The 21,226-nt window shown below is 39.9% G+C and overlaps 1 protein-coding gene across 14 annotated transcripts in view; it reads right to left on the minus strand.

The window, feature by feature from the left end:
* Window positions 1-906: 906 nt before the first annotated feature.
* Window positions 907-21,226, minus strand: part of LOC105496870 (helicase, POLQ like) — a 48,772-nt gene continuing 28,452 nt past the window's right edge. For 3 of the 14 annotated variants that reach the window (XM_011767515.2, XM_071093600.1, XM_024797613.2), the window contains 5 exons: window positions 21,117-21,215; window positions 16,697-16,870; window positions 12,795-12,908; window positions 11,389-11,523; window positions 911-1,827 (listed from right to left, as the gene is read on the minus strand). In XM_011767515.2, coding sequence (XP_011765817.2) covers window positions 1,720-1,827; window positions 11,389-11,523; window positions 12,795-12,908; window positions 16,697-16,870; window positions 21,117-21,215 — 630 coding nt within the window. In that variant the 3' untranslated portion in view covers window positions 911-1,719. Of the gene's footprint in view, window positions 1,828-11,388; window positions 11,524-12,794; window positions 12,909-16,696; window positions 16,871-18,498; window positions 18,573-21,116; window positions 21,216-21,226 lie in introns of those variants that run through there. The other 11 variants (XM_011767516.3, XM_071093601.1, XR_011621297.1 and 8 more) reach the window with 10 other exon arrangements.

Here is a 21,226-nt window from a genome sequence, read left to right on the forward strand (position 1 = left end):
AGGCCAAGACGGGCAGATCACTTGAGCCCAGGAGTTCGAGACCAGCATGGGCAACATGGCAAAATGCCTTCTCTACAAAAATTAGCTGGGCAGTCCCAGCTCCTTGGAAGGCTGAGGTGGGAGAATCACTTGAGCCCGGGAGTAAGCCTTGAACTAGGTGACAGAGCGAGACCCCATCATCTCAAGAAAAAAAAAAAAAAAAGACAGAGCTTTACTTAATTGGGCCAACTAGTAAACCTGGGGTTTCTAGACTTAAAAAAAAATCCTCAAGACTGGATTATGGCCCATTGTGAATGCAATTCAGAGGCTGGTTCAAACAGCCAGCAGGCTAGCCAGCTGCTGTTTTACAAATCTTTTTAACTGCAACAAATGGAACATGTGCGGTGAAGCCCAGAATTCTGCTAGGACATCAGGATGCCGTACTTTGACTTGTGTAAGGAAATGCAGGGATGGGAGTGGGGCAAGGATGATGGAATGTAATACTAAAGATAAAATCAAGGACAGGAATAAGGAACACTTAGGAAGGAATAAAATGGACAAATTTACCAAGACATTATTGTATAATGATTAAGTGTGTGGACGTTACACTGGGGCTGCATGGGTCTGAATCCTTGCTCTGTGACTGACGAGTTCATGGCCTTGGGAAAGTTACTTTAGTTTCTCTGTGTGTCAGTTTATTCATCTGTAAAATGAGGATAATAATAGTACCTGTCTTACAGATACTATTGTATGAGAATTAAATTAGTTAATTCATATAAAGCACTTACAAGAGTTCCTGGCACATAGATATTTTCTATGTATTTGCCTAGTACTCTAGGTAAATGACTACTAGATTATAATGGCCTAAAATGTTAAGGCACAAATAACTTAGACTATGGATTTATTTGCAAAGTTTTCAAAGGATGTTTCTTAGACAGGTGGGTTGATCGTTAATCAAGCAAGTTCAGTACTCATAAATATTGCTAGTTAACACTTTTTTTCTTGCACTAGTGTCATCTACATTTGAGCTATGATTGTGAAAAGGGAGCGGCAATATTTAAATTGTGTTTAAAGAAAAGCTTCCAATTGTTAATTGTGGGTAGTATTCATTCTTCACTGAGATTCCTACTTCTTAAGTGTGTGGGTGTTGGTCGCATACACACATGGAGGACTTAGACATCCAGATTATAAAGTAGTGGCAGCAAAAAGACCTGGGCATAAATGCGGGGTCTATGATGCTTATAGGAGGGAAAGAGCACCTAGGTGTGGGGTAGGGGTGAGGATGAACCTGGAATAATTTCATAGAGGAGACAGTATTGTAGCATTTTTTAGTTACTCCTTGAAGTATTAGTACATTTTAAAGATAATTTTCATGCACTGGAAATAACAAAAAGCAGTTAGGAAATGGACGGTTTGGAAATCCTAAGGAAAATTCTGGGGATTTCAAATAGTCCAATTTGATGAAAGAAATGGGTGAGAGAATAATGAAAGATCGGGATACCAAGGTTGAGCACAATGTTGATGAAGTTGAATTTCATTTTGTGGTGGACACTATAGACTGTTCAGCAGAGAAATAAGTATTCCAAAGAATGAATTGTTAGTGAGAAGAGGTATATTCAATTATTCATAGTTCTTAATGCATACTTAAAATGTATTTTTTCATTTATAAAGTATAAGTTATTTTTAATAAAACACATGTACAATAAATAATTCATATGTGAAAATGCTCATCAGATAGCTTCATGCTTTGTCAGTGGAAGACGCCACAGCACCAGGGAAATCAGAAGGTAATCTTAGTAGCTCTTCTACTTCTTCTTGCAGGGCCTCTGCTTTTTCATGCAACAGCATCTACATTAAAAAATTAAGACGTGAGGCCAAAATATGCATTGCTAGAGAATTGCCAACAATTTTACCACTGTCCATGGAACACCTGAATCCTTACACATCAGAAATCTAGACATTAAAACTATAATGAGATTGAAAAATGGCCACTTAAGAATAAACGATTATAGTCAATGAAGAGGAGGCATTTAGTTAAAACCATTTTAGCTGATCACTGCCTTTTAGTATACCAAAAATAAAGCTTTAATTCTCCCAAAGATTTGTTTTATTGAAGACTCAGCCACTTAAAAATTAACTTTTAATCTATAAAATCTAAGACAATTTTGCAAAAATTTAATTAGCTCCTGAAAATGTTATCCTTTATATATATGCAATTTATTATTCCTCAAAATTTAGTATGCTTTTAAAAAGCTACCAGTATTTCAAATAAAAGTTTTATTCAAGTTCCTAAACTTAAAACTGTTAATTTCAAAAGCAACATAATGAGCAAAAAAAGTATTTCCAAACATGGCATATAAAAGATGTCAACGAATTTTTGCCAAATAACAAGCTATATAGATCAATAAGAATAATAAGTAAACTACACAAAACCCTTGTGTCAGTATTATTATAACACAGAGAGTATCAACAACCTCAAATTACTTGTTGTTTAAAAAAGCCCACCAATTTCTGGAAGAACAAATCCCGCCCCTCTACTTTTTTTTTAAGACGGAGTCTTACTCTGTCACCAGGCTGGAGTGCAGTGGCGTGATCTCAGCTCACTGCAACCTCCGCCTCCTGAGTTCAAGCAATTCTCCTGCCTCAGCCTCCCGAGTAGCTGAAACTACAGGCATGCATCACCATGCCCAGCTAATTTTTGTATTTTTAGTAGAGATGGGGTTTCCCCATGTTGGCTAGGATGGTCTCCATTGCTTGACCTCATGATCTGCCTGCCTTGGCCTCCCAAAGTGCTGGGATTACAGGTGTGAACCACCGTGCCCAGCCTCTTTTTTTTTTTAAATTAAAAAAAATTTAAAAGGCTTTTTTCGTAGAGACTGGATCTCCCTATGTGTCCAGGCTGTTCTCAAACTCTTAGGCTCAAATGATCCTCCTGCCTTGGCCTCCCAAAATGCTGGGACTGTAAGTGTGAGCCACTACACTCAGCCAAAACCAGTTTCTTGAGCTCCCACCCAAGTGTTTGCAGAGATCTAGATGGGGTTGAGAAAAAAAGCACAAGACAAGAGGGAAACAGAGGGTCTAAAATGAAATAAAATCACCTCCAGAGAGAAAAAGCCTACCCAAATATAAAAATGCTGAAAAAAGAATGTTGATTGATTAAAGCATTGTTTATAGGAAGATATTTAACATGCATGTGGGACTCTAGGAGGTAGTCTTCAAAAGACAATGCTTTTAGGGGAGAGAATGGGTGAAAAGGGAGGTGCCTTTTGGAAGCTCAGACACGAGGGGAAGAGGAAAAAAGGAAAAAATGGATAATCTTGTATGGCAAAAGGAAATTAAAAAAAAAAAAAAAAAGACAACAAAGGACACAAACCCTCCTTGCATTCCTCTCCCACCCCAAGTCATCCATTAAAGAAAAATACTTTGCTACTCAGAAGAGAACACTCTTGAACTGGGATCTCATAAACCATTCCAAATGACTGTGTTGTCCAAGATATGCAGAGGCACAAGCAGTTCTCATCTATACAAAACTACTATATAAAAAGAAAACAAGGCCGGGCGTGATGGCTCACGCTTCTAATCCCAGCACTTTGGGAGGCCGAGGCGGGCGGATCACGAGGTCAGATCGAGACCATCCTGACTAACACAGTAAAACCCCATCTCTACTAAAAATACAAAAAAAAAAAAAAAAAAAAAAAATTAGCTGGGTGTGGTGGCACACCCTTTTAGTCCCAGCTACTCAGGAGGCTGAGGCAGGAGAATGGCATGAACCCGGGAGACAGAGCTTGCAATGAGTGGAGATCACGCCACTGCACTCCAGCCTGGGCAAGAGAGTGAGACTCTGTCTCAAAAAAAAAAAAAAGAATACAAATAACCCAACTCTTCAGCTCATAAAAATTTCCCTCCCTGAAAGCAAACCATGAAGCAGAAAAACTGTAACACAACACTCCAAACAAGATTAAATATTCTCAAATAAAAATCTGGAGATATGAGGAGGAGTGGAAATGCTCACTGAATAAGAAGTTAAAAAACTAAGAACCGACATGGACAAAAACTGGAAGAAATGATACAAAAGTTGACTGAGCTCAGGAACGAAATAAAAGAAAAAGGCAAAATCACATTAGAAATAAAAACTAATAACTATAACTAAATAATTGGGTGTCCATAGAAAAACAGATTTAAATAAAAAACCTAATTAGGGCTACTGAAAAAAATTTAAAAAGCAGGAAAACAATGAAGAGAATAAAAATGAGACAGGCCGGGCATGGTGGCTCACAGCTATAATCCCAGCACTTCGGAAGGTTGAGGTGGGAGGATTGCTTGAGGCCAGAAGTTAGAGACCAGCCCGGGCAACATAGTGAGACCAAGCCTCTACAACAATAACAAATTAGCCAGGAATGGTCCATACCTATAGTCCCAGCTACTCAGGAGGCTAAGGTGGGATCGCTTGAGCCTGGGAGTTCAAGGCTGCAGCGAGCTATGATGGTGCCACTGCACTCTAGCCTGGGTAACAGAGACCTAGTTCCTCCCCCTCCACCTAAAAAAATATCCGTGAGGGAAGGAGAAGAAGTAAAATGGAATACCAGTAGAATCTGTGTTTCAAATGTGTAGCAGCCACACTGAAGCAGATTTTTTTTTTAAACCCCAAACCAAATAACATTTTAACACATTGTTTTAATTATATACTCTCAGAATGAAGACAAAAAGTGCTGTAAATAAATACTGAATTTGTTTGTTTTTTTTGGAGTGGTATAATTTAACAATTCTGCAGTTACTTTCAGTGCATTCTAAGATTGAGGAAAACAGAGAAATATATTAATAAACACAGGGATGAGGTTTCTCATTATTGGAGAAAGGAAGTACAAATATGAAAAAGAGGAAGACTATAGCAAGTCCTGTATGGGATTAGTGTGGCAAATTAATGATTGGAAATTCTTTGACACCTTCATTGAGAGATGGGATCTAATTCTGCTCTTGAATCTGTGCTAGCCTTTGTGATTCACTTGTAACTAATAGAATGCAGAAGAAATGATGCCGCATGACAGGGCTCAGTTTAAAAAAGGCCTTGGGGTCTTGAAATGAAATCAATCCAAGGTCATGTGAATTCTCCCTCTCAGACCCTAGCATCCACACTGTAAGAAAGCCAAGCCTAGGATAGGCAAGGTGGCTCACACTTGTAATCCCAGCACTTTGGGAGGCCAAGGTGGGCAGACTGCTTGAGCCCAGGAGTTCAAGACCAAACTGGGCAACATGGAGAAACCCCTTCTCTTAAAAAAAAAAAAAAAAAAAAAATGTAAATTAGCTGGGTGTGGTGGTGCATGCCTGTGGTCCCAGCTACTTGGGAGGCTGAAGTGGGAGGATCACCTGAGCTTGGGAGGCTAAGGTTGCAGTGAGGCAAGATTGTGCCACTGCATTCCAGATGGGGTGAGAGGGAGACCTTGTCTCAAAAAAAAAAAGAGAAAGTCAAGCAACATAGAGATTATAAATAGATAAATAAGAAACTGCAATATTTTAAAAGATATTATACCAGATTGACTAAAAAGAGACAGAGACAATACAAAACATCAAGTGCCTTTGAACATACATATATATTTTTAATTTAGAGATAGGGTCTCCCCCAGGCATGGTGGCTCACTCCTGTAATCCCAGCATTTTGGGAGGCTGAGGCAGGTGGATCGCTTGAGCTCAGGAGTTGGAGACCAGCCTGGGCAGCATGGTGAAAAAAAAAATTTAAAAAGGTAATTTAGTTGGGCATGGTGGTGCCTGCCTGTGGTCCCAGGTCCCATTTACTTGGGAGGCTGAAGTGGGAGGACTGCTTGAGCCTGGGAGGTCGAGGCTGCAGCAAGCCAAGATCATGCTACTGCACTCCAGCCTGGGTGACAAAGTGAGACCCTGTCTCAAAATAAATAAATAAATAAATAAATAAAATTAATTAATTAATGAAATTAAATTAAAATAGAGATAACATTGCTTTGTCACCCAGGCTGGAGTGCAGTGGCCTGAGCATAGCTGACTGCAGCCTTTATCTCCCAGGCTCAAGCGATCCTCCCACTGCAGCCTCATGAGTAGCTAGGACCACAGGCGCACATCACCATGCCTGGCTAATTAAAAAAAAAAAATTTCTTTTGTAGGAACAGGGTCTTGCTATGTTGCCCAGGCTGATCTCAAACTCCTGGCCTTAAGTGATTCTCCCACCCTGGTCTCCCAAAGTGCTGGGATTAAAGGTGTGAGCCACTACACCTGACCCTGCACACTTGAACTTCAGTATTCTTGAACTGCATATAGGAAGCACACTGAGAAAGCTACCTAGCAGCAAACATGGGCTTATTGTTTATGGAAAAGGGAGAATGACTCAAATGAGAGAACCCAAAGCCAAGAAAAATCATCCCGAGAGAAGAACTGGGACATAATTAAAGAACTGGCCACATGTGGCTGGCTGGATTTCAGAACTGCTGTTATGCCCTACCCATGTTCTTTCTTTATGAATGAGAGTGTACTCTGGTTATCCTATTTCTGGTTTCACTATTTTATGTAGTGTCTCTTTAGGTCACTGGTTTTCAGAGTAAAAGGAACTGTAACTTGTGAAACTGTACTGAAGGTGTATCACTCACACCCGGACTTGATTTAGAATACTGGATCTGAGTCTGAGGCTGTGATATTATGATATACATATATTGGTTTTCATCCACGGTTCCTGGCTCATAACTCCCACAGCCCTTGTTACAATGTTGGAGCACTTTAGACCTCAAGAAACAGAATTTCTGTCTCTGACCTTCTTCTGCCCTCCTTTCGCCTAAGGCAGAACTCTACTCTGATCATTGGGTCTTAAAACCCTCATTCCAGGCTGGGTGCAGTGGCTCATGCTGTAATCCCAACACTTTGGGAAGCCAAGGTGGAAGGACTGCTTGAGGCCAGGAGTTCAAGACCAGCCTGCACAACATAGCATAGCCTTGTCTCTATTAAATAGAGCAAAGATTAATTAAAAATTAAAAACATTGACCCCGTCTCAAAAAAAACAAAGCAAACCAACAAAAAAAATTAAAAACATTAGCCAGGCGTGGCACCTGTCTGTATTCCTAGCTACTCCTGAGGCTGAGATGGGAGAATTGCTTGAGCCTGGGAGGGGATGGCTGCAGTGATCTATGATTGTGCCATTGCACTCCAGCCTGGGCAACAGAGCAAGACCCTGTCTCCAAAAAAAAGTAAAAAGACCCTCATCCCAGAGTGTCCTGCCCCATACTCTGGAGAAAAGAATGCTGCACAGGGAGGCCAGAAGCATCTGAACAGACAGGTCTTGCTGGGTTTCCCCACTCGGTCTGTTAGTATTATTAATAAATCATACCCTTTCGGTCCAGTCACATTTCTACATGGTTGTCAATCATGCCAACCCAATAAAGTTTCCATAAGAGGTCTAAGAGTATAGGGTTCACAGAGCCTCCAGACAGCTGAGCACATGCAGGGTGATGTGCCCAGCGAGGACATGAAAGCTCTGTGCCACTTCCCCCATATCTTGCCTTATGAATCTCTTCATCTGTATCTTTGTGATATCCTTTATTACATACATGTTTTCCTGAGTTTCGTGAGCTGACTGAACCCAGAGAAGAGGCTGTGGGAACCCCAACTTGAAGGTGGTTGGTAAGAAGTTTTAGAAGCCTAGACTCCAGCTAGATAGTGTCAGGACACCCAGCTGATGTCTGCTGCAGAAATGATTGTTTGTTTTTTGGAAGAAATCCCTCACATTTGGTCACAGAAATCTCTGTCTGTGTTGTGTTTGTTGAGTGTTCAGTGGGGGAACAACAACAACAAAAAAGACTGAGTTTTTCCTAATAGAAGCTATAATGGAAAGGCCTTTTGGGGGTTAATATATTTTGCATGTGGGAGGAACAGAAACAATTTGTGAGCAGAGGGCAGATTTTAAAGATGACTGCAAATTGTTTGACACTCTTCTCATGAGGAGGTGGTCTGATCCCCTTTCCTTTCAATCTAGGTCTTAATGGTTTTCTAGTAACCAACAGTATGCAGTGGAAACAACACTGCATGACTTCTGAGGTTGGCTCCAAAGACTTCTTGCATTTTCTGCCTGGATATCTTAGAATGCTCACTTTCTGGACATTCCCTCTGAAAACCTAGTTTCTATGCCATAAAGACTGAAGCCACATGGAAAGGCCATATGTAGTTGCTCCAGTTGAAAGCTGAAAAGCCCCAGCTGCCTCTCATTATCAGCTGTTGGTCATGTGAGTGAGTCACCTGAGTCATCCAGCTCGGCTGGGCCTTGTGACTATAGCGCCAGTCAACTTCTGACTACAGTTACATGGGACCCAAGTGACAAGCACCCAGCTGCACCCCTCCAGAATTCCTAATCTACAAAAACATGAGCAAAATAAGATGGCTGTTTTAAGCCACTAAGTTTTGGAGCTAGACTCTGTTATACAGCGTATGTACCTGGAAAAATCAGAATTAGGGTTATCAGTATGAGCTCATGGCCTTCAGTAATTTACACATAAGTATAGAAGAATGCATAGACATACATCAGCTAGAGTGTTCCTAGCTAGTGCCCTAGTTCCACGGGCCTTAGAGCTGGCTTCTGGGCAAGTTCAACAGTACATTGTAGGCAGCTTCCTGGCAGTTTTGTCAGCACTCCAGTGGGCAGTTTCTGCTTATTAGCCTTGGCTGTAGAACCACAACAAACTTCCCAGCATCCAGTGGCAATGAAGTCTGAATCCCATCCATAGGGGTGCTGTGGGGTGGGGGTGGACCACCTCTCAAATGTATTCCTTCCTGAATTCTTCAACGTTCTGTTGACCCCTTAGAGGCCTGTTCAAATTACTATGTGGTTTCTGCCTCCTAATGATTAGATGCTGACAGACACAGCCAGAAAGTAAGAAAATACTTCAAGAATGATGATGAAGGTCAAAAAGCCACACAAACCAGTTTTCAGGGGCTTCCACTGGCCAAATCTGAGGCCATTTGATCACCAAAATAAGTAACGTTATTAATGGGTTATAACCCATTGAATATGTCTAAACCTATAAGCATGTACTGATAAATGAATAAATAAAGGAAAAGCTTTTCCTCATAGTAAAACATCAGTAAATAAATCCAGAAGGAATAATGAAGTTAGAAAATCACCACTTGATAAACATGGAAATAATGGAGTTAGACAAACATCACTAGTAAATGCTGAAACAAGTGTGTCAAAGTTTAATGAACTTTTTTTTTTAGATGCTACAGCAAAGGAAATGACTATAACTTCATCCCTACCAACCCCAAGAACTCCTAATTTAACAGGACAAGGTCAGTCTTAGTGGTTTCATCTATAAACTCAGGGTAACACTGACTTTGTCCACCTCATAGGTTTGTTGTAAAGAACGATTAAGGTAATGTAAGCAATGTGAGCACCATTAAAAGATGATGGAAATTTGCTTTTTAGCTAATTCTGATTTATATATGAAAATAGTAAAACAATGAAGTTTCAAAGAAGCCAAGCAATTTCAGACTTAGAACTATAGTTGAGATCAAGAAGGAAATAATCTCAAATTGCTGTGGAATAGCTTTACCCACAGGGAGCAGAAGGCAATGACAAACTGGGTTGCATGTAGCAAAGGGTAACTAGGACACTGAATGGCCTAAAACTCGATTATTTAATACAGATAAAAGCAACAGAAAAGAAAAACCCTTGGGGGCAATAAGAGTTGTTTTTGAATATGTGAAAAACAGCATACAAACAAAAAAAGAGTCTAGTTCCAGACGTGGTACTCTGATGCAATGGTAAAAATTTTAAGAAGGCAAAATTTAGCCTCGGTGTATCAGGATAATTTTTGTAACACTAAGAGCATACAAAAATAGAACCACCTAATTTTTGATGAACAAGCTCCTTGTCAATGTGGTGCTCAAAGGTGGAGAGACCAGATGTCGGGATGCTGAGGGAAGGATTCCTGTGACGAGAACTTTGGGAGGCAGAGCTCAGTGACTTCCAGGGTTCTTTGTACTTCAATGAACCCTTGAAATTGTCTTTTCTTTTTTCTTTAAGATAGACTCTCACCCTGTCACTCAGGCTGGAGTGCAGTGGCATAATCTCAGCTCACTACAACCTCCACCGCCTGGGTTCAAGTGATTCTCGTGCCTCAGCTTCCCAAGTAGCTGGGATTACAGGTGTGGGCCACCACGCCTGGCTAATTTTTATATTTTTAGTAGAGACAGGGTTTTACCATGTTGGCCAAGCTAGTCTCAAATTTCTGGCTTCAAGTGATCCACCTGCCCCTTGGCCTCCCAAAGTGCTGGGATTACAGGCATTAGCCACTGCACCCAGCCATTTTTTTTTTTTTTTTTTTTTTGAGACGGAGTCTCGCTCCGTCGCCCAGGCTGGAGTGCAGTGGCGCGTTCTGGGCTCACTGCAAGCTCCGCCTCCCGGGTTCACGCCATTCTCCTGCCTCAGCCTCCCGAGTAGCTGGGACTACAGGCGCCCGCCACCTCGCCCGGCTAGTTTTTTGTATTATTTTTAGTAGAGACGGGGTTTCACTGTGTTAGCCAGGAAGGTCTCGATCTCCTGACCTCGTGATCCGCCCATCTCGGCCTCCCAAAGTGCTGGGATTACAAGCTTGAGCCACCGCGCCCGGCCCATTTTTTTTTTTTTTTAAGACAGAGTCTCACTCTGTTGGCCAGGCTGGAGTGCAGTGGTATGGCCTTGGCTCACTGCCACCTCCGTCTCCTAGGCTCAAGCAATTCTCCTGCCTCAGCCTCCTGAGTAGCTGGGATTACAGACATGTGCCACCAAGCCTAGCTAATTGTTGTATTTTCAGTAAAGATGGGGTTTCACCATGTTGGCCAGGCTGGTCTCGAACTCCTGACCTCAGGTAATCCACCCGCCTCAGCCTCCCAAAGTGCTGGGATCACAGGCATGAGGCACCATGCCCAGCCTTTTTTTTTTTTTTTTTTTGGAGAGGAGGGGCGGGACAGAGTCTCACTCTGTCACCCTAGCTCACTGCAGCCTTGAACTCCTGGGCTCAAGCGATCCTCCTGCCTCAGTCTCCTGAATAGCTAGAACTACAGCACAAACTACCACGCCCAGTTAGTTTTTAAATTTTTTTGCAGAAACAGAGTCTCATCATGTTGCCCAGGCTGGTCTCAAACTCCTGATTTCAAGCCATTCTCCCATCTTGACCTCCCAAAGAGCTGGGATTACAGGCATGAGCCACCATTGAAATTTTCTTTATTTTTTAGCAAGTCGTTTCTCTGTTTAGCAAGGTTTGTGTCATAACAGATGCACTATTTTTACTCACAAATATGAGTATGTACTTTTGTATCAATAGAAATAAACAGTTATGCAATGTTAAATGTTTGTTCTGATGTCTACAACACAAGCAAATAACAATACACAAGATTATTAAGGTTAAAAAATGGTTTGCTTACCTTTGCTGACGCAATAATTTGCTTGGCTTGACGTCTTGATAAATGATCAATTGTCTTTATGAGCACTTCAGGATTTGCATTAGCTAAGTGCATTAGACTTTTGTAACCTGCACTGTATAACTGTCTTGCTCGACCCTGAAAAGTGTTGCAAAAATCAGTAGGATAATAATTTGGGATTAGAAAAAAGAAAAGTAAGCACTTTACTGAAAAGAACAAAAACTGCATGTAAGAGACCAGGATAAACTAAGATAATAAAGTAAATATGAAGAGATAAGACATGAGAATTCTGAGGAATTTTTAAAAATGCATTTGGGTGGTTCCAAACTGACCACAAGATAACTATAGTTCTATCCAGCTTGAGTCAACTGATGTGTGCTGCAATCAACAATAGAAGCCCATTAAGGCACTTACGTTGGTGGCATCATCTCATATTCTCAAGTAAAATGTTCCAGTCCAGTATCTTTCTTTCTTTCTTTTTTCTTTTCTCTTTTTTTTTTTTTTTTTTTTTTGAGACAGAGTCTTGCTCTGTTGCCCAGGCTGGAGTGCCATAATCTTGGCTTATGGCAACCTCCACCTCCCACGTTCACGAAATTTTCTTGCCTCAGCCTCCCAAGAAGCTGGGATTACAGGCGCATGACACCACACCTGGCTAATTTTTGTATTTTTAGTAAAGATGGGGTTTCACCATGTGGGCCAGGTTGGTTTTGAACTCCTGACCTCAAGTGATCCTCCCAAAGTGCTGGGATTACAGCAGGAGCCACCTCATCAGGCCAAGTCCAATATCTTTCAATGTTCTCACCATCTACTCAGGGGACCACTGGTGTCTCTGTGTGTGTGTGTGTGTGTGTGTGTGTGTGTGTGTGTGTGTGTGTGTGTGTATCCTAAGTAGAACTCCTCTGACTCAAGAACTGAATAACAGAGAATAAACTGAAGTTGAAGGTTGGCTGAAAATAGAAAGCCAGAAAACCAGTTGCGAACCCTTTCTTCTTACTCTCTTAGAAAAAATACAAATGACCCTTGCTGCCACTGAATCACCATTACCTTAAACAAGCACTGAGTCCAAACTGACAGAAGGTAATTCTTCAAAGGATTGGAGGAAGGAACAAGTGTTAAGGACAACTGGTAGCACAACATACTTGGAGACAGTCACCCCCACCCTTCCTGTTATGGTTTTTTTTTTTTTTTTTTTTTTTTACAACTGAGATTTTTCATCAGGTATGCCATCTAATAACAGTGGATTTCTGGAAGGCCATAGCAGCTATTTGTTTTAAATAAAAGACTCCCATGACAAATGAGCAATAAGGCTCTTGCTATCACTTCCCCTGTAATAAGACTTCACAAAACAATAAAACCTGGCTTCTGTATTAATTGACATAATTTCAATTGGGAAACCGCAAGCTACTGACCTCTAAAACTCCAGTAACTTCCATGAGAGGGATTAGTTCTGCCTTTACACAGTAAGTCAGCTTCTTGGTAAGTTCTACCAAAAGGGCTCTGTAAACCCAAAACTCCTCAAGCTCCTATAGAACACAAAGAAATATATAAAATTTAAATTTTATAAGTTATTTCAAAGTTTGGTTTGTGTGATAGGGGGCTCAGAGAGAATGTTCCTTATGTAAGTTATGGAACTTGAGTTAAGCCACAGATGAAAGATGATTCTAAGCAGAATGGATGTGAAGAAACATGGTAAGAACCCTGGGGAATTTGAGGAACTGGTTTTAGGATGAGGACAAGACTGAAAATTGAAGAATAAGTCAATAAAAAGTTCTGGTCATTTTAATCAAAATACCTGGAAGCAAATGCACAGTTTTTCTTTCCCAAGTGACTAAAAACAATTCCTACGTCTGGGAATTTATCCTGAAGATGAATATTAAATATGGAAATATTCAAATATAACATGATGTTCAATGCAACAATATAATAATAAAAATACTGGAAGTCATGAGTCAGTAACTGTTCAAGTTAGATGGATAAATGAGAATTCAATATAGTATTCTGTCAAATATATTTGCAATATTCTATTATAGTAATTTATTTTATTTTAAAGATCCCTTTCTAGCCTTTGGATATCACTGTGAGAGTACACGAATGGAACAGCTTTAGCTAGCCTCTTGTGACCACTAAGAAAGAAATCAACGTGGCCAGGTGCGGTGGCTCACGCCTGTAATCCCAGCACTTTGGGAGGCCGAGACGGGCGGATCATGAGGTCAGGAGATCGAGACCATCCTGGCCAACATGGTGAAACCCCGTCTCTACTAAAAATACAAAAAAAATTAGCAGGGTGTAGTGGCGGGCGCCTGTAGTCCCAGCTACTCAGGAGGCTGAGGCAGAAGAATGGCGTGAACCCGGGAGGCAGAGCTTGCGGTGAGCCGAGATCGTGCCATTGCACTCCAGCCTGGGCGACTGAGCAAGACTCTGTCTCAAAAAAATAAAAAATAAAAAGAAAGAAATCAGCGTAAGATGGTAGAGTAAAAAGAAGAAAACCTTGAACAGAACTATTGAATCAATCAACCCTGAAGCTGCCTTAGTTCTGGCATGCCTGTTAAATAAAATAATTACTTTTTCTTATTCTTTAAACCTTGATGAGTTTTTCTGTAACTTGTAATTAAAAGCATCTTAGCTAAGACAATTAATGTACCATTTCACGGCATTTATAACTTTTTAAAATAAAAAATACCTTAAAACAAGCTTGTTCAACCTGTGGCCCACAGAGCACATGCGGCACAGGATGGCTTTGAATGTCACCCAAAACCAATTTGTAAACTTTCTTACAACATCATGAGTTTTTTTTTTTTTAGCTCATAAGCTATTTTTAGTGTATTTTATGTGTGGCTCAAGACGATTCTTCTGCCAATGTGGCCCAGGGAAGCCAAAAGATTGAACACCTCTGTCTTGAAATACTGAAAGTAGACCAGATGTGGTGGTTCATGCCTGTAATCCTAGCACTCTGGGAGGCCAAGGTGGGAGGACCACTTGAGTCCAGGAGTTTGAGGCCAGCCTGGGCAACACAGCAAGACCCCTGTCTCTATTGATAATAATTTGAAATATTATATACATGTAATATATATCATATAATTACATAATATTTACATTATATGTAATTCTATAATTATGATATATAAAAATGAAGTAAATTAATTAGAGCACAAATTGTCAGCTAGGTTTTTCTTAGGATTAGCCATCAAATTATTGCTGTGTTTCTTGATGCTTTATAGAGTTTTTTACTTGAACAATTCTATAAGGCTCAAGTCCTCATAGTCACAATGAAAACAAAGGGAAAAAATATTAGGGAGAGCATCTTTAAATATAAAAAACCACACACATAGAAAACCTAAGAAAATACATTTTAAAGGCTAGTTTTTTCTTATTACCCATAATTTTTGTCTTCTGTTTAACTAGCATGTGCTCAGGGGGTATAAACCAACATTTAAAAATCAGCACAAGTAAAAGACACTTAGAAAGCTAAATTTGTTAGAACAATTATCATTTAATCCAAAGTCAAGTATTTTTGAATTATTTACTCCCTTCATTAGCACATATGATAGAATTAATTGCCATATGCATATACAGAATATGAAGGTTTAAGAAAGGGAAAATGAAGTAAATTTTAAGTTTAGAAAACAATTCATGGGAAAAAGTTTTAAAAAATTGACTTGGAAACAAATATGGAAAGGATTATTATGCTATCCAATAAGAAGAAATTTAAATGCAGCAAAAATGGCTTATATTATAAACACACAAAAAATTATCTGGATGTAAATGTCTGGTAAGCTTTATTGTGTTATTTAAAGGAATTCTGAAAGCTTATTTTAATAAAGTCTTAAATCCATCACAAATGCATATGGCCAGAATAAGGTTTTCTTCTTAAACTGTTCTATAAAATACACATTTGATGTAAAAACTTTAAATAGTTGCCTGACACCGGAAGCAAATATAATAAATTACAGTGGCAATCAAGAGAATATGGGGCCAGGCGTGGTGGCTCATGCCTGTAATCCTAGCACTTTGGAAGGCCAACCTGGAGGATCACGTCAGCCTAGAAGTTCATGACCAGTTTGGACATCATAGTGAGAACCCCCCATTTGTACAAAAAAATTTTAAAAACTGGCTGGGCGCGGTGGCTCATGTCTGTAATCCCAAAACTTTGGGAAGCCCAGGCGGGTGGATCACTTGAACAGATCAGTCTGGCCAATATGGTGAAACCCTATCTCTACTAAAAATACGTAAGTTAGCTGGGAGTGGTGTTGTGTGACTGTAATCCCAGCTACTCAGGAGGCTGAGGCAGAAGGATCGCCTGAGCCCCAGAGGTCAAATCTGCAGTGAGCCTAGATCGCTCCATTACACTCCAGCCTGGGCAACAGAGTGAGACTCAAGTAGCTGGGACCACAGGTGTGTGCCACCATGCCTGGCTAATTTTTGTTATTTTTTGTAGAGACAGGGTTTTGCCACGTTGCTCAAGCGGCTGGTCTCGAACTCCCGGGTTTAAGTGATCCACCTGCCTCAGCCTCCCAAAGTGCTAGGACTACAGGTGGGAGCCATGGCATCCAGTCGAAATTAAATTTTTTTATTTTTATTTTATTTTTTTGAGACGGAGTTTCGCTCTGTCGCCCAGGCTGGAGTGCAGTGGCACGATCTCCTCTCACTGCAAGCTCCGCCTCCCAGGTTCACGCCCTTCTCCTGCCTCAGCCTCCCGAGTAGCTGGGACTACAGGCGCCCATCACCTCGCCTGGCTAATTTTTTGTATTTTTAGTAGAGACGGGGTTTCACCGTGTTAGCCAGGATGGTCTCCATCTCCTGACCTTGTGATCTGCTTGCCTCGGCCTCCTAAAGTGTTGGGATTACAGGCGTGAGCCACCGCGCCCAGCCTAAATTTTTTTAAAAAGAGAATATGGTACTACATAGTCACAGGTAGCTGTTGGATATAGGTAACTTAGTAACCAAACACCTGACATTTTTATTACTCAGGTGAAAGACATTCACATGGAATCTACATCAATAGGTTGTTTTTAACAGTTAATTCCAAATACCTGAAACTATTAATGGTGGCTTTAACAGCTAGGTTAAAAATACACTTTTCATTATGTATTTTAGTTGACTCAGTAATTTTTGTATTGTTACCATAAGTACATAATAGTACTTTCATAAACAGATACAGACAAAGGTACATTTTAAATAGTTTTTTAGTGCTCCGTAATAACAGAATATGTCAACAAGGAGAAAATGCTGACATACTAACTGGCTTATTAGTTTAGTAACAGTTAAAACCAGAAGATGCACAAAGTACATATCATATATTCAATGAAATTACCTCACAGAAATGTAACACACAAGATGAGAATGAGGCAGCTCCAGTGAGAAGATTTTGTATATATCCTCGAGGCATATTAAATTTTTCAGATACAGTCCAAATGTTGGTCTCTTTGAGCAAGGTATAAAGAACAAAAGACAGATATAGCCTGTTGACAATGTCCTTGTCCACCTTCTAGAAAGACACAATCAAATAAATTTGTTTACTAGACCTGCTAAAAATGTATGTTATTAAAATTGGACAAAAGGAAAACTGAAGTTGTATTACAGAATAGCAAGGATAGAATAATTCCATAGAAACAAAACTAATTTCTAACAGATGTACTTCAGATTAATTCAAATTTATTATCATTTTTCCAACTATAAAAGAAAGATAAGGCCAGGCAGAGTGGCTCATGCCTGTAATTCCAGCACTTTGGGAGGCTGTGGCAGATAGATTGCAAGAGCCCAGGAGTTTGAGATCAGCCTGGGCAACATGGCAAAAATCTGTCTCTACAAAAAGACAAACTAACAAAAAATGTGGCCGGGTGTGGTGGTGCGCACCTGTAGTCCTGGCTACTTGGGAGGCTAAGGGATCACTTGAGCCCAGGAGACAGAGGTTGCAGGGAGCCGAGATAGCACCACTGCACTCCAGCCTGGGCGACAGAGTGAGACCCTGTCTCAAAATAATAAAAATAAAAATAAATAAAAGTTAAAAGATAAACCAAATTATTTCCAATATAAATTATACTTCCTTCTACAGGGAAGGAATTGTACCCCCTCTCCATCACTCCACAAAAAGAAATGTACAAATCCTAACCCCTGGTACCTGTGAATGTGATCTTACTTGGAAACAAGATATTTGCAGATACAATTAGTTAAGTATCTCTAGGTGAAATCATCCTGGATTTACAGTGGGCTCTAAATTCAATGACTAATGTCCTTATAAGAGGAGAAGACACAGAGAGACACAGAGAAGGCAGCAATGTGAAGATGGAGGCTGAGATTGGAGGGACGCATCTATAAGCTAAGGAACCCAAGGACTGCCAGTAACCACCAGAAGCTAGGAGAGAGGCACGGATGGCTTTTTTCTCAGAGGCTCCTGAAGGAATCAACATTGCTAATACCTTGATTTTGGACTTCTCGTCTCCTGAAGTGTGGGAGAATAAATTTCTGTTGTTTTAAGCCAACCACTCATGGTAATTTGTTACGGCAGTTGTAGGAAATGAATACAGGACAGGAGGGAATTGGGGACAGAGACCTTTACAGTTACTTGGTATTTGTAAATTGTATATGTGTGTGATTATTAGTATAAACTAGACAAATGCACTTTAGATAAATATGTTAATAAGCTTGTCTATATTATAAACTAAGAGTAAATATTAGATCCTATTATTTCCACATGGTCCAAGCTAAAACACCTGAAAGAGATAGAAAAATGCTTCCTGTAGTTGATGATTTTGATTCTGTGTACCTGCTTTTGCCTGTGGTGCCTAATGACCATATTTGTGCATAAAGGATTTCATAGCTAGTATCAAGCTTAGAAACTAATTAATTCTTAAAATTGAGGAAAAAACGATGAACTTAGAAAAAGCAGATATAAAAAATAAAATTAGAGGCTGGGAGTGGTGGCTCACACCTGTAATCCCAGCATTTTGGAAGGCCAAGGCAGGAGGATCTCTTGAGTTCAGGAGTTCAAGACCAGCCTGGGCAACATGGTGTAACCCTGTCTCTATTTTTTAAAAAATTGTAAAATAATAAAAAATACAATAAAATATAAAATTATATCCTCCATCATAGTAAAAGAATGAGATGAGAACTTACGGTGATATATTGAAGGATGTATGAGTTACAGATTCTGCGGGTTGATACTGGATCACTTTTTTAAAAGCATTAAGCTGAAAAAGTATGACAGTTGAATATCAAGTAGGAAAAGAAAGCTATTTAATTTCCCAATTTTAATGCATATTCAGTACTAACTATAACTTGAGTCAATGTAGGTTTTTGCTTAGAATGTATTTCCTAAGCCAAGAAAAATGATATAATTATTATATGGCAAAACATAATGCTTTATGCCAATTTCAAGATCTTTTGTGGCAGGGCATTATAGGTGGCTCATGTCTATAATCCCAGCACTTTGGGAGGCCGAGGTAGGCGTATCACCTGAGGTCAGGAGTTTAAGATCAGCCTGACCAACATGGTGAAACCCCGTCTCTACTAAAAATACAAAAATTAGCTGTGTGTGGTGGCGGGCGCCTGTACTCCCAACTACTTGGGAAGCTGAGGCAGGAGAATCGCTTGAACTTGGGAGGTGGAGGTTGCAGTGAGCTGAGATCGTGCCATTGCACTCCGGCCTGGGCGACAAGAGCAAGACTCCATCTCAAAAAAAAAACAAAGCTTTTGCAAGAAATCAAGAAATGTTCAAAAAAGATGGATGGGGGGGCTCTTTTTCAATGTGGAGAAATCAATTAGATTTTAAGCATTTAAATATGTTCTGTAGAGTTTTAAAAAATTATACCTCCAAAACATTAAACTAGTAATCGATCCATTTGTAATAAAGATAAATTCATATTCATACTATTTTAAATATGTATCAATTTGGCAAATATTTGTTGACTATATTACATTAAATGTAACATAAATAAACTCTGGATTCAAGCTTAAAAAGATGCATTATTCTAATAAGATTTTTGCATGTTTATTATTTGATAATGAGTTCCAAATTAATAATATTGTTTTTATTTTACATTTTAGAGTTTGATATAAAAGGTTTGTTTTAAGAAATATTTTTATTCAGTATTTTGAAGGTCTAAACAACACAGCCATTTCCAAAGTAAAAGACCCAATCTAAAAATTGTGATAATGTGAATGCTTAAGTACTACAGATACTTTTATTTTTATTTTTGAGACAGGGTCTCACTGTGTTGCCCAGGTTAGCCTCAAACTCCTGAGTACAAGTAAATCTTTTGCCTCAGCTTCCTGAGAAGCTAGGAGTATAGGTGTGTGCCACTGTGCTGGGCTTGTGGGGTTTTTTCCATTTTGTTTTTTTTTAGATAGAGTCTCTCTCTGTTGCCCAAGCTGGAGTGCAATGGCGCAATCTCGGCTCACTGCAACCTCTGCCTCCCAGGTGCAAGTGATTCTCCTGCCTCAGCCTCCCAAGTAGCTGGAATTACAGGCACCCGACACCACACACGGCAATTTTTTATATTTTTGGTACAGACGGGGTTTTACCATGTTGGTCAGGCTGGTCTCAAACTCCTGACCTTGTGATCACCCTCCTCAGCCTCCCAAAGTGCTGGGATTACAGGCGTGAGTCACTGCGCCCGGCAGGATATTTTTGATTTTATGACACAGTGATGCATGGGACACCGCACCATCAATTTAAGTGTAAGTAAACGTCATCTTCCCATTTTACAAAATGAAATCTGTACTGTCTATGCAAATTTAAAAGGTATAGGGGACGCTGGGCGCAGTGGCTCATACCTGTAATCCCAGTACTTTGGGAGGCCGAGGTGGGTGGATCACCTGAGGTCAGGAGTTTGAGACCAGCCTGGCCAACATGGTGAAACCCTGTCTCTACTAAAAATACAAAACTTAGCCAGGTGTGGTGGCGGGCACCTGTAATCCCAGTGACTCAGGACGCTGAGGCAGGAGAATCTCTTGAACCTGGAAGGCAGAGGTCGCAGTGAGCCAAGATCACGCTGCTGCATTGCAGCCTGGGTGACAGAGTGAGACTGCATCTCAAAAAAAAAAAAAAACAGGTGTGGGGGAAAATGGTAGCTAATTAGGTTTCAATGTAAGTTGAACTGCCAAAGAAAATTTTAAATGAAAAAAAAAGTGTATTACAAGGGAGAAAAAAACATTCTCTTAAGGAAATTGAAGATATGGTTACCAAAGAATTACTTCAACTTCTCTTAGTGTATGCATTTGATAACTTGCTTCATGCCTGCTGGCTGAATTTCAAAACACCAAAATATATGAGTATTAGCTTATCCCCTTTAACCTTCTAAAATGCTTTATGTAATATAAGTACTAGACTAGGAGTTCTTTGAGGATGACAAAAGCAATAACAAAAAACCCAGACCTGCCATATCTTAGAATCCTTGATACCAAATAGAAAGCCTAACATGAAGTTTCTAGAAAATGTATTTCCTCCTTTGAAATGAACTTATATCAGGATTGTGTAATATTATGAAAACATTTCATGCTACCCAAAAAAAGGCCACCACACCACCCAGAAATAAATGTTGTTTAAAAATATTCATACATTTTGGGTGCTCAGGTATGTTTTAAGTAGTAAAATGAGAATTATACTAATTTAAAGGAAAAAATGTAAACCAAAAAAGATCAATATCATGGTATTAATTTTGTTGAGTGAACTTAGTGAGTGAACTAAGTGTTGATTGAACTTATTATGTAGAAAGAAAAAAAGAATGTGGTACCTTTCTGATGGCTTGACCTGATGCTTTCTTCCCAAGAAAGCTTTCAGAGACTCCAAGAATGGCAGCTACATTTTGTTCTGCTGGACTGAGTTGGCTAAACTACATGGAAA

This window comes from Macaca nemestrina, chromosome 3 (genome assembly GCF_043159975.1).
Source record: "Macaca nemestrina isolate mMacNem1 chromosome 3, mMacNem.hap1, whole genome shotgun sequence".
In the NCBI taxonomy this organism is placed as follows: Eukaryota; Metazoa; Chordata; class Mammalia; order Primates; family Cercopithecidae; genus Macaca; species Macaca nemestrina.